Source organism: Muscardinus avellanarius, assembly GCF_963383645.1.
Source record: "Muscardinus avellanarius genome assembly, chromosome: 8".
NCBI classification, from domain to species: domain Eukaryota; kingdom Metazoa; phylum Chordata; class Mammalia; order Rodentia; family Gliridae; genus Muscardinus; species Muscardinus avellanarius.
Window position 1 is genome coordinate 6454018 of NC_137794.1, and position 13794 is coordinate 6467811.

At 46.8% G+C, this 13794-nt stretch overlaps 1 protein-coding gene across 1 annotated transcript in view; it reads right to left on the reverse strand.

The window, feature by feature from the left end:
- The window catches only part of TNFRSF21 (TNF receptor superfamily member 21), a gene marked incomplete at both ends in the record, with an annotated part of 61824 nt that overhangs the window by 35859 nt on the left and 12171 nt on the right, over positions 1 to 13794 (reverse strand). The window contains 2 exons of the mRNA XM_080700769.1: positions 6006 to 6500; positions 8270 to 8924. Coding sequence (XP_080556895.1) covers positions 6006 to 6500; positions 8270 to 8924 — 1150 coding nt within the window. The remainder of the gene's footprint in view (positions 1 to 6005; positions 6501 to 8269; positions 8925 to 13794) is intronic.

The following is a 13794-nucleotide window of genomic DNA, read 5'->3' on the forward strand; positions in this document are numbered from 1 at the left end:
GACTCTGAGTGCAATGAGTCTCAAACATGCATTAATCTGTGCCAACCATAATTTAAGGCCTCCTTTACTAGGGAGACTTCTGTTCACCCTAATGAACCATAAAACGAGCACATTAAAGTGAGAGAGCTTCACTGCAGCCCAAGACCAAACCTGTTTATTACTATGTAGCTGGACTAGAAGGGAGTGACAGCCAGGATCCATGGCTGCTCGGATACGTGGACCTGAATGAACCGCTGACCTCTCCCGCTGGTCAGAGAGCTGAGCGACTTCCCCAAAGAAGGGAAAGCCCTTATGAGACATTTCCCCGGGTGCCCGTCATCCTCCTCACTCCTGACATCTTCATCTCCATCCTTCCTGGCCTCTGCATTTGCTTTCTGATTCACTCACAGAAACAATGACCATAAACAAAGCAGAAACTTTTTTTTTTTAATTTTTGTGGTATTGGGGGTGGAACCCAGGGGCTTTTCCACCTCTGGGCTATATTCCCAGACCTATTTTTATACTTTATTTGGAAACAGGGTCTCACTAAGTTGCTGAGAGCCTCACTAAGTAGCTGAGGCTGGCTTCAAACCTGTGTGATCCTCCTGTCTCAGACTCCCAAGCTCAGGGATTATAAGCGTGCGCTACCATGCCCGGCAAAGCAGAAACTTTTAAGGCTCAGGGATTATAAGCGTGCGCTACCATGCCCGGCAAAGCAGAAACTTTTAAGATACAAGCAATGGTACCTTAGCAATGTGCACATGGCTGCCTTATAAGGGCTTATTAGAAATGTGGTTTTCCCTTCATAGCGGTTGTGTGTATTAATTTAATCAGTTTTCTGTGGTAGGCAGCGCTTCTTAGGTGGACAGAGAGCCTCTTAGGTAATCAAAGAGTCCTTTCTGGCAGGTGAACCTGTCCATCATCTCCAGCCCAGCATCACCGCAGCCTGGACCACTGGCCAGGCGCCAGCTGCGTTCTAAGCACTGGGCACATGGTTCTCGTTTAATCTTCTCACCAGGTTACATATTTGTCACGCCCCTCCAAGTACAGGGGAGGAAAATAAAGTCCACAGCAGTTAAGAAATTTGTCCCGGTTCACACAGGTAATACGTGACATGGAACTAGATTCTGGACTCTGCTCGGAAAGCCATGCTATAATGCTTTTTCTTAATTGCCTAACCTTATAAACAGAGGTCCACAGAAGTACAAAATCTTAACTAGACTACACAACAAGGAAACAGTAAAATCTGAACATTTAGAACCCAGGTGCTGCTGGGCGAGGTGGCGCACGCTTGTAATCCCTGCACTTGGGAGGCTGAGACAGGAGGATCGCTCAGGTTCAAAGCCAGCCTCAGCTACTTAGTGAGGCTCTCAGCAACTTAGTGAGACCCTGTTTCCAAATAAAATATAAAATAGGTCTGGGAGTATAGCCCGGAGGTAGAAAGCCTCTGGGTTCCACCCCCAGTACCACCACCACCAAAAAAAAAAAAAAAAAATAGAACCCAGGTGCTCCGACAGAATCTCTAATCTGTGACGTGGGCTTCATCCCCCAAACCCTCAGCCATCATCGCCTCCCTCCTTCCCGCTTAGACCCAGTCACATGACTCCCACAAAAGGCGCTCTTGCTTCTCCGTTCAAAGTGACCCGCAAAATGAATCCATTTCTAAACTAAAAATCACAAGCACCCAAACACGGATCATTCCCTGGTCTTCAAATCAGCGGGCTCTCTCCCTTCGTATCGCCCTGCTCTACAGTGCTGTGGACCAAGGTGTCCCACTGCAAAATAAGCAAGTCAGATGGGGAATAACGGCAAAGTTTTCCTTTATTATTATTATTATTATTATTATTATTATCAGTATTGCATAGTTTAAAATAATTCTTTTTGGCATCTACGGCAAACTAGTGTAAAGGTCTCACCGTACATTTCATTCTTTCTTTATCTATTTATGGCACTAGGGATTGAACCCAGAAGCATTTTACCTCTGAGCTAAATCCCAGCCCAATTTTATTTCTTATTTGGAAACAGGACCTCACTAAGTTGCCGAGGCTGGCTTCGAACCTGTGATCCTCCTGTCTCAGCCTCCCAAGTACTGGGATTACAAGTGTGCACCGCCACATCCAGTTAGTTCTTTTTATTGAAAACCTTAACACCAACATCATTATGAGTCAACAGGAAACAAGCTCACTAGTTCAGTGGCTCTTAAACAATTCCACCTCAAATACAATAAGTTCATTAATTAGTCAGTAGGTGCTAGAGACCAGTTCTATCCAACAGAGTGTTTTGGTGATGGAGATGTACTTTGGCCCACCCAATACAGTACCTACTAGCCATCTGTGCTTATTGGGCACTTAAGATGTGGCCGGGGCAGCCGGGTATGGTGGCGCAGCCCTGTAATCCCAGTACTAGGGAGGCTGAGACCAAAGGATCACATGTTCGAAGCCAGCCTCAGCGGGTTAGTGAGACCCTCCGCCACGCAGCAGACCCTGTTTCAAAATAAAGAATAAAATAGGGCTGCGGATGTAGCCCAGGTACATTGAGAGAGCTGAACTGTCCGCGTTAGTAAGTTCTCAGTAGCCCACGTGGCTAGTGGCTTCCCCAGGGGTCAGCTCAGCTCTAGAGCACCCCTCCTCGAGCCCTGAGCTGTAGGCCAGGCGTAGCAAAGGCCGCGGAAGACCCAGTGTCTGCTCTGGAATAACATAAACTAGGGACTGAGGCAATCCACATAGCCGTAAACAGTTACAGCGGCAGATGGTAAAAGCGGAAGAAACGCAGAGAAGGCTTCTTGGCTTGGAGCTGTACAGCTTGCCACCCCAGCGCTTTTGCCGCCGCGGTACAACAGTGCTTGAGCCAGAGCCCCCACGCCCTCCCGCTCCCCGCTGTCCTGCGCCCCGAGGAACCACACAGGGGCATCGCCACCCACTCAGGGCCCGCAGCTCCCGGCTCACCAGGAACTAATTACAGTTTCAGATAGATAAAGCCAATTTCTCTGTCTCTCAGTCTTCTCATTTTCTTCAAAGGCTGAAGTTTCATACAAAAAGGAAACATAGCCAGGCATGGTGGGACACGTTTGTAATCCCAGTACTGGGGGGGGCTGCAACAGGAGGATCGCCCCCATCATTCTGAACTGGACTGTACTACTGTTCGGTAATATAAAAGAGTGAAAAAAGTGACCGTTTGGGGATCAGTAGAGACGTTGACGTTGCTATTTACAGGCAGCTGTGAGAGGACTTAGCTTACCTGTCTTTACTTTTATGTTTTTTGTGACAAGCGAATCAAACAAAAAATATGGTTTTCCATGTACCCTCTCAATTAATGTGAACCTACATTTCCCTTAATTTTAAATTAAATAAAAATTTTTTTGGCTCCCCACCCATGCTTGCTTCAGCGCGTTGCGGTTACTCTACAAAAAGAAATCAATTTCAAAAGAAATAAGAAACCCGTGACAATCTGACCAGTAACAAATGACTTACATCTTGATGACTCTTTGGCCCAAGAATCAGCTCTTCAGTTGGTTTTAGTATGTAAAAAATTTTACATATTAAATTTTAGTAAGTGAAAAATTCTGAAAGGGACTTGCAGTTCCTGATGGTAAACAGATACGACTGCAGGAAACCACAGCGCAGCCCCCACGGGTCAGGCATCAACTGCTCTGACTTCAGAAGAGGAAGCGTGCGCACAAGACGCCGCGGGACCCATCCTTCCTTGACGGTCAGAACATTGCACATCCCTAACCCCCAGTGAGGGTAAGCAAGGTCTTCCGGGACGCCTGGTAGAAAGCAGTATAGGGCTCCGAAACTTTAGACTACCTTCACCCTCACGATTCAGTGTGAAATGCACAAGAACCGGGAAGAGATCTTATTGGGCTGAGCACCCAAACTGGCTTATCCTGCACAGAGCCTCTCTTTGTCATAGGATTTTACCTGGTCGCACCTTTGAGACCAGCAATTTAGAAAGAAAAGGCTTTCCTTAGAAAAACATCTCACACACCAACATCCCAATACAAACACCTGGGGAAAGGCTAAACCACCAAAAGACCTTTTACCTGAATGGGTCTACTGTGACTGCCTGCCTTTGAAAGGCATATCGCCAGGATGCTTCTACTGAGGGTATCATGGGCTTTGCTTGATCTGGTACTTGAACTCTTTTTATAAAATAAGATAGTGTTTTGAGGACACATAGGCATACTAGTTTACAAGGTTAACGTGCCACAAGAAAGTCTGAGGTCACGCTATTAAATTGCATTCTCTTGCCGGACCTGCTTAGACTTCGCCAATTTGCTGTGTTTTGGAGAATTTTGAAAGCTACACTGCAAAAGAGTGTTTATAAATGCAGCTGAACGTAACTCGGTTTAGAAAAGAAATTACTAAAGGAATGGATTTGCTTATTTAATAAAATGAATAATGTTGGGTGTGGTGGTGTATGCCTGTAATCCCGGTATTTGGGAAACTGAGACAGGAGGATCGCAGGCACAGGTTTGCAAACAGTTTTAGCTACTTAGTGAGACCCATCGCGACTCAGTGAAACCCTATTTCAAAATAAAGAATAAAATATAGGGCTGGGGGTGTAGCTCAGAAGTAGAATGCCCCTGGGTTCAATCTCCAGTACCGCAAATGAATGAATAAATAAGTATATAATTTTTAAAAAGGAATAATGGGGATAATTATAAATATATAACCTATCAGAATGTTCACATTATTTTCTGTTATTTTTTACCTGTCTACTTACAAGAGGCTTTCTACCTCCGGGCTATACTCCCAGACCTATTCTATATTTTTATTTTGGAAACAGGGTCTCACTAAGTTGCTGAGAGCCTCACTAAGTAGCTGAGGCTGGCTACGAATCTGTGCAATCCTCCTGTCTCAGCCTCCCAAGCGCTAGGATTACAAGCATGCGCCATCATGCCCGGCCTGTTTTCTTAATAGTCCAGTGGCATAGGAAAAAAAAGTACTTCAAAAGCAGGAGATATGGGTGTAGCTGGGCGTGGTGATGCACGCTTGTAATCCCAGCATTCAGGAGGCAGGAGACCGGATGATCGAGGTTCACAGACAGCCTCAGCTACTTAGTGAGGCCCTTTGCAACTGAAACCCTATTTCAAAAACTAAATATAGGACTGGAGGTGTAGCTCAGAGGTAGAATGCCCCTGGGTTCCATCCCCAGTACCAAAAAAAAAAAAAAAAAAAAGAAGATATGGTGCCCACCTATCATCCCGGCAACTCGGCAGGCTGAGTCAGGAGAACGGCTTGTTGGAAGCCAGTCTTAACAAGTTCGCAAGACCAGAGCTGGAGACGCAGCTCAATGGTAGAGTATCCCTGGGTACAATCCCTAGTACTGCTACACAAACAAACCAAAATGTAGGTCAGTGGTAGACCTCACCTGGGTTCAATCCCCAGTCCCCCCCCACCAAAAAAAAAAAAAACACCAAAAGTCAGGAGATGTGGTGGAGTCTAATCCCATCTGTCCTGAACAACTTGCCTCTTGTTTGGGTCAAACCTCTCTGGGCTCCATTTTCTCCTTTATTAAATGACAATCCAAGCCGGGCATGGTGGCGCACGCTTGTAATCCCCGCGCTTGGGAGGCTGAGACAGGAGGATCGCACAGGTTCGAAGCCAGCCTCAGCAACTTAGTGAGACCCTGTTTCCAAATAAAATATAAAAAAAAGGTCTGGGAGTATAGCCCGGAGGTAGAAAGCCTCTGGGTTCCACCCCCAGTACCACCAAAAAAATAAATAAAAATAAAAATAGTAAATAAATAATAAGTTCCTAGGGGTTCCTCTCAACTCTCTGATTCTGCAACATGTTCCTGTTTCCAAGGGGTTAGGAGAGATGGGAGGAGCGCGTCTTTCTCTCTCCGAGTGCGTTAGTTTAGATAGAGATGGACAAAATCATTTCCCAAAACACAACTAGACCAGGCATCGCCGGTGCAGGAAAGAGACCCGGCAAGCCGCACGGTTCCCTATTCCTTCAGAAGACAAGGGGCTGGGGAAAGGCGGGGAGACTGCAAAGCAAGGGGCGGGGAGGGAGGCTCACCATGGCCGTTGCAGTAGTAGACCCATTTCTCCCGGTGCTGGGTTGGCGTCATGGACTTCTTCAGCCCCGCCTTCTCCACAATGGCGCTGGGATCCTGCCGGGGCCCCTTCTTCAGAGTCCTGGAGCTTTTCCGGATACTGCACACTACGATCACCACCAGAACCAGCAACAGGAAAAGCACGATCATCCAGGGCAAGTGCTCGTTGATGTCAAAATGCTTGTGCAGGCTCTGTCTGGGGTGGCCCCTCTTGGGGGCCTTGATGGGCGTGCTGGACTTCTCGCCCCCAGTGGCTTCCATGGGGGGCGGCAGCTTCAGGATGTGTCTGTGGTGGGGGCCTTGCTGGTGGGTTACTATCTGGAGGTCTGGGAGGGTCTTGTTCCCGTCTTCCTCCCCCAACGCTGAGCTTGTGTTGCCAGGGACTGTCCCTTCTTGGCTGCTACTCAGTACCTTTGGTCTAACAGAGGCAGAAGAGTTGTATTCTGTTGAGGTCATGCCTAGAAAAAGAGAGTAAGGAGGGGGGAAGAGCTTTTCCATATTTGGGGATTTATATATTCCCTGGTCTCCCTGGTTGTCTCCTCACTAGGCCGGACAGTCAAAAAGAAACGACCTTTGGTGCTGAAGGATAAATTCGACTGTGTGTTTTCATAAAGTCCCTAACAGCACCTTTATGAGGAAGGTAAATCTAAGTAACTAAAATGCACCAATGCGTAGGCATATTCAGGGATTCACCAGCATGTACAGAGAGCTTCACTTACTGTGGTTCTGCCCGAGCAGGAAGGGAGCGCTAAGACAGAGTTTCAAAGTGCCCGCTTGAGAATTAAAGATGCTCTCAAAACACGCACAGATGTGTTTGGTGCCCTAGTCAACTCTGAATTGTTTGGGTTACGCAGGGAACTAGTTCAAATTTAATCCCTTCGTTCATTTTCCTCCTCATCTTACTTTTAGATTATTTCATGATGCAATGGTAAAGCATAGGACTAAGACCAAGGAAGGAAGGCGCTCAAAATAAAGCCAAGCTGGACAAGCGAAAGCTGGACCAAGTTGGAAAGGTGGAATGGGTCAGTGAATAAAATAAAATTAGCAGCTGTTATCAACAAACAAGATCTGGGTCTGGCTGCTTAGCAGACTTCTCTCGAAGAAGCTTTCTCTCTCTTCATTAAGGAAAGGGGTGTGAGAAATGGAAATTTTGAGTCCCCAGAGATAGAACTTGGCCTGTCAGCCCCTGAGAAAATCTGGAGTGTCCATCTAAGCTCTGTGCAGCTTTCTTTATTTCTGCATGGCAGATGTGACAAGATAAGCCACAGAAAAGAGCATCTAGGAAGCTTAACTCTTTGGTTACCAACTTATAAAAATTCAATCAAAAGGATTAAAATATACAAGAACAATTTTTTGTGGTATTGGGGGTGGAACCCAGGGTCACGCTAACTCTGAGATACATCCCCAGCTCTAATTTTTTTTTTTAATTATTTTGAAACATGGTCTCACTGAGTTGCAAACGGTATCACTAAGTAGTAGCTGAGGCTGTCCACGAACCTCGATCTCCCTGTTTCAGCTTCCCAAATGCTGGGATTACAAGCGTGCTCCACGCCCAGCTCAAGGTCTATTTTCTATTCTGCCTGAGCTTCCAATGGTATCTCAGGAAACTGAGATGTTTGCTGAAGGGCATAAAGTTAGGATCACTGGAAAAACATCAAGTCATTCTTTTCCAGATACAAATGTCAATTGCTTTCAACCTACCAAAATTTTGCTTCCTTTCCAAAACCTCCAACTGCCCTTCTCTGCCTCGCTTCTGATCGAGCGAGGGTCCCTGCCTTCCAGGTGTAATGGCCTTTCTTTCCTTCTCACTCTTTCCTCCTCTCTGGCTGTGTCCACCCAGAACTGACTTAACATTGGAAAACGTAATCTGCAGGGAACCGTGGACATTTAAATCTCACTTGGCAAGTTTGAAACCAAGACCTGAAGAGGGTAAGCACCTCCCATGAGGAGGTCACTCATATATCTCTCGGGGTTTATTTTCTAGCGTGATATGACCTAGTTTTGAGATATGTGATCTCTCCTAATAGGAAACGTCTAAGTTTAAATGTTTCTAATAGGTCCAGAAAAGCCAGATTTAATTAGCCATAAAATGATGACCTCTTCTTGAAGGGACGACTTTGGAATACACGAAATGGAGAAAAACATCCTTGGTACAAGCCCACGCCTGGCACCTCCGCTGGGCTCACAGCCTTCCTCAAGTAAGTAGTAATTCAGGAAGTTAAATTACCTTTGGGGACGGAAGTAGAGGAAGGGGCTTCCCGGGGTTCCATGTGCTCAGGCTGTGAGAGGTTGGCTGCGCCAGGGGAAGGCGGGGTGGTGCCGGGGAAGGGCGAGCCTGCACCGCAGACGTTGTCTGCCTCCTTGGTCCCGGGCTTGATCACCACCAGGTTCTGACTCAGACAGTCCGTGTATGCTTTGCACTTCTTCACGCTGGAAGGCACATCGGAGAAGGTACCCCGAGCGCACTGCTTGCACCGCACGTCCTCGTTTTCCGTCCCTTTCTTCCGCACGCCCCAGCCCACGGGACACACCGTATGGGGGGCGCAGGTACCATTCAACTGGAACGTGCCGGGGGGGCAAGTGCATTCTCGGTCAGTCAAGGCAGTACAAGGGAGTTTCTCAACCATCCGCCGCGGGCATGGCTGACTACAGTCATGGCATCTCTCGATGCCATTCTCGTGCCTGGTAAAGGTCCCTGCGGGGCAGCTGCTGCAAACGCGCAGGCTTGTGTTGGTACAGTGCTCCGACACGTAGGTTCCTGCTGGACACTTGTCACAGGTTAGCACCTGGCCAGTGGCACGGTCAACATGGCGGTAGGTGCCCACGAGTCCCAGGGCCTTCTGTTCTGGCTGAGCCGTGGTGGTGGTGCTAAGGAATCCAAGCTGAAAGAAATTTAAAACCAGGAATGTGTTAGACAGGAACAGAGAAGAGGAAAGGACCCACGATCCCAGCACCACTCCATCACCATTCTGATTAAAGAGGAAAGGACCCACGATCCCAGCACCACTCCATCACCATTCTGATTAAAGACCCGGCCGGCACCGACCCACTTAGAAATGCCACCCCAAGACAGGACGCAGAGGAGACACGCTTGAACCCCGCCTAAGCGTCTGACCTACTGGCTCGAAACTGGGGCCTCGAGGCCAAACTCTGCCTTGACTTCCCGTTTTCTATCCGTAAAATGAAGCATCCAGTACCTCTCGAATCGATTTTAGAAAATCAATAGACAATCGGTTGTACACCCTGGTAACCCAGTACTCGGGAGGCTGAGACGAAAGGATCACAGGTTTGTGGCCTGCCTCAGCTACTTAGTGAGGCCCTCCGCAAAGTAGTGAGACTCTGTTTCAAATATAGAGAATAGCCGGGCGTGGTGGCGCACGCTTGTAATCCCCGCGCTTGGGAGGCGGAGACAGGAGGATCACACAGGTTCGAAGCCAGCCTTGCTGGTTTAAGAGACACTGTTTCCAAATAAAAATATAAAAAATAGGTATCTGGAAGTGTAACCCAGAGGTAGAAGGGTTTCCAGAAACCCCAGCACCACCAAAACAAAAAACAACCCCCCCCCCCAAAAAAAAGAGAATAAAAAATAGGGCTGTGGGTGTAGCTCAGAGGTAGAATGCTCCTGGGTTCAATCCTCAATATCACAAAAGAAAGAAAGGAAGAAAAAAAGGAAGGGAGGGAGGGAAGAAAGAAAGAAAAATTAAGAAAGAAAGAAAGAAAGAAAGAAAGAAACAAAGAAACAAAGAAGAAAAGGGAAAGTAGAGATGATGACAGCTTCCTACACTGCAACTACACGCAGTCAGGGATCTGAATCTGAGCTCTGGGCTGGGCGGGCCGCCATGACCTCCGCTCTGCTCCCCTTGTGACTTGAGTCCTCCTCCCTTCCTCTGCGGAGGCCGGCGGTCAGCCACGCACCCCCGAGGGTGCTCTGCAGGTGGAGTGCAGGGGTCCTGAATGGCACTGAGTGTCTGGCCTGGGCTGGGGGCAGGCTTCCTACAGCTCCCGCATCTCCCCCAGGGCGGGCCCTTCTAAGTCTGCGGTAGGGGATGGCAGGTTCTCCCTCAGTCCCCTGGCTACTGATTTACCAGCGGCCTCCCTGGCAGTCTGTAAAACCGACCTCCAAACCCCAACGCACCTATACCCTGCCCCATATTTTAAGTGAATCTGTCAGTTCTTTAAAGTCTCAAAATGGACCTTCAAATTACCTCATGCTCCTCTGGGCAGCCATGCCCGGAGCTAACAAACAACAGATGCTTCACAGCCTTGCCTTGCCTGGGCTGAGCACTAGAAGAGAGATCTGTTTGAAAACTAGACACTAGGAAGTCACTGGACAGATACTGAGGACCTACTACGCACGCGCAAGGCACCCGAGCCACGGCCAGAAGAGAGAGCCTTGAGGGCCCTACTCTGACCTTTATGACCTTTACGTTCCAAGGTGGGTTGGACAGAAAAATGACTACGCTAGTAATGACTCTATCATAAAAACAAGTTTTGAGGACACCAACACAAATACTAAGGGAGAATGTCGAATCCGGAGATAAATCACTGCGAAGTACCAGGAAGTGGGTACCAAAAACCCGATGCTGAGTCCAACCAGGTCAAGGCCTTTAATTTCTCTCATTTGTTCAGAAGTGGAGAAACTCGAGCAAAAGTTCACCAAAGCCTCGAATACAGCACCAACCCGGGAAGCTTTGTTAAAAGAAAAATTCATATCCCCGATCTCATGCCCCGGGATCATTGTGAGTCCACTAATGAGGTCAGGAATTTGTTTTGCTTTGGTTGTGATTTGCTGTGTTCTTAAACTCTCCAAGTGATTCCGATCCGATGCCCAACAAAATTTTGAGCCTCTGCACAGCCAGGAGCCTCCGGCTCTCATCTCCTCTGATTCTGAGACACATTTGGACACAGCCCAATTCCACTGTCAAAGTCGCCCCCACACACAAACAATCCGTGCCCAATCTGGCAGTAATAATTGACTTCATGTCCTTTATTATTATTACTACGACAAAAAAATAAGCTTTCTTGCAATAATTCTAACAGTTGGAAAATACAGAGTAATACATTTACCTCTCTCCTCAAACCCCACCCCCAGCCTAGAGTTACCCACCTTTAATTCTAGTGACACCTCTCCAGCCCCTTTGCTGAGCATTTAGACACAACACACGTGTGCCTACTTGAAGTTAGTTATTGCTGTTGCTTTGGGTTTGTTTGTATCAAAAGGGGACAGGCCGTACATGGGGTTTGTTTGACTTCTAATACTGCATGTATGAAATCATTCCGTTGAACATAGAGACAACTTCATTCTGACAGTCGGTCCTCAACAGCATGGGCGTGCCTTAACAGTAGAGATTCTTCCTACCACGAACACGTAGACGGCCTCCTAAGCGTCAATGTACGCATTATTCTACCTTCTAGAATTCCCTCCTACCCTTCCCATTCTCGACTCAATTTCTCTTCCCTTCTCTTCCCATTCCGAGTGACAGATGCAACCCTAGCGCTGAGGATTGCTTTCTTCTGATCAAAAGATGCTTCAGTACAACCCACATCCTGGAACTTCTCTCTCCATCCACTCTTCCCTATTAATAGGAATAAGCCCTGTGTGTACATCCAGCTTGTGGACGGACCAAAGCTGGAGTAGAAGGAATATTTAGGCAAATATTTAGCGGACCAAAGACATATATTCTTGTCCAACTTCTGTCCTAAAATCAGTTTGACTTTGTTTCACTCAGTTTAAAAATCAGCAGACTGTCGTAGGTTGTGTTCAACTCTACCTTTCTATGTGTCGTGGTTCATTTACCTTCTTTGTGAAAGAACGTTTCACCTTCTTTGTGAAACCTTTAAAATGATGGCTGTGAGCCGGGTGTGGTGGCGTACACTTGTAATCCCGGTACTTGGGAGGCTGAGACAGGAGGATCACAGGTTTGCGGACAGCTCAGCTACTTAGTGAGGCCCTCTGCAACTTAGCGAGATCCTGTTTCAAAATAAAGAATAAAAAAAATAGGGCTGGGGGTATAGTTCGGAGTTCGAATGCCCCTGGGTTCCATCCCCAGTACCTTAAAAAAAAAAAAAAATTTCTGTGCATGTATGCCCCTACCATTTTATACTCCATTAAGATGTATGACTACAATGCACCAATAAAAAATTAAAAAAAAAAAAAAAACATTCCTAAACCGGGTGTGATAGTGCATGCCTGTAGTCCCAGTACTTGGGAGGCTGAGACAGGAGGATCGCAGGTTTGAAGCCAGCTTCAGTAACTTAGTGAGGCTGTCAGCAATTTAGTGAGACGATAAAATAAATAATAAAATAAAAAATTATAAAATAATAAAATAAAAAAGGCTGGAGATGTAGCTTGGAGGTAGAATGCCACTGGGTTCAATAATCCCCAGTACCACAAAGAAAAAGAAAAGAAACCATTCCTAGACACCCAGGATGCCAAGCAGATGACCAACTCTTTGTCACATTTCCTGTTCCTGCTCATCATATCGGTACTTAATTACATATTATCTTGTAACATTTACTGCTGGCCCCATAAGTATATATACTTATCCTTCCATAATGATTGTTAGCGGCTCAAGGCCACAGACAACCACGTAGGCTGCAATTCCTTCTTTGCCCAATCTCCTCTATGGCGATAAAAGCTCAAGCACCCCTCACTAAATCCAACATGCCGCTGTCCTAATAGTCAAGTTACTGGAATCTGGCTATTGGTGAAGGCATCACCCATGGCTGCTTTATGTCACAACCGAAGAGCTGTGGAGTTGCAATCGAGACCATCTGGTACCCAAACTCAAAAGATCTAGTAAAGAAAAGCCTGCCAACACCTGCACTGAGCAGTCGAAAGAAATGTCACAGGAACACTCTGAGCTCTCTAAGAGCCTCGTCATCAGCGCCAAGTTCTCTTCCTTTCTCTACACCCATTCCCCCTTACACTCCAAATCAGATATTTTCATACCCAGCTCAAAACTCTCCGTTATTTTGGAATACATAATCATTAGCACAGACAGGACTTCCCCTGAAATGAACCCCTCCCCTCCCCGATGGAAAACGGGTATCATAATCTCCTTTCACTCCCTTTTTCTTGCATTTATCTGTTTAGTGTGTCTTCCCTCTGGACCATCAGCTCCGTGAGGACAAGGATCGGGTCTATTTTATTCACTGGTGCGATCCCAACCCTGGAAGAGTGAAATCATGGTCTACTTGATCAGTTTGATGACTGACCAGACGAGTTTGTGGCTAGTGAATTATTATAAGTGGTAACTTAAAGAGTGGTGGTACAGGAGCAAGTATAGAAAAGCAGGTGTGAGAACCCAGAAGTCTCCACAATGGCAACACGGTAACTCAAAAGAGACCGTAGAGCCGGTGTATTGGTGTGTGCCTGTAATCCCAGTACTTGGGAGGTCGAGGCAGGAAGACCCAAGTTCAAAGACAGGCTCAGCAACCAACTGAGACACTCATCCACCTAGTGAGACTCTGTTTCAAAACAAAAAATAGCCGGGCGTGGTGGCGCACGCTTGTAATCCCCGGGCTTGGGAGGCAGAGACAGGAGGATCGCGCAGGTTCGAAGCCAGCCTCATTGGCTTAAAAGACCCTGTTTCAAAAAAAAAAAAAAAAAAAAAAAATATATATATATATATATATATAATAGATATAATAGGTCTGGGAGTGTAGCCTGGAGGTAGAAGGTTTTCCAAGAATCCCAGTACCACCACAATAAATAAATAAATACATAAAGTATCCCCTGCATAGTACTTA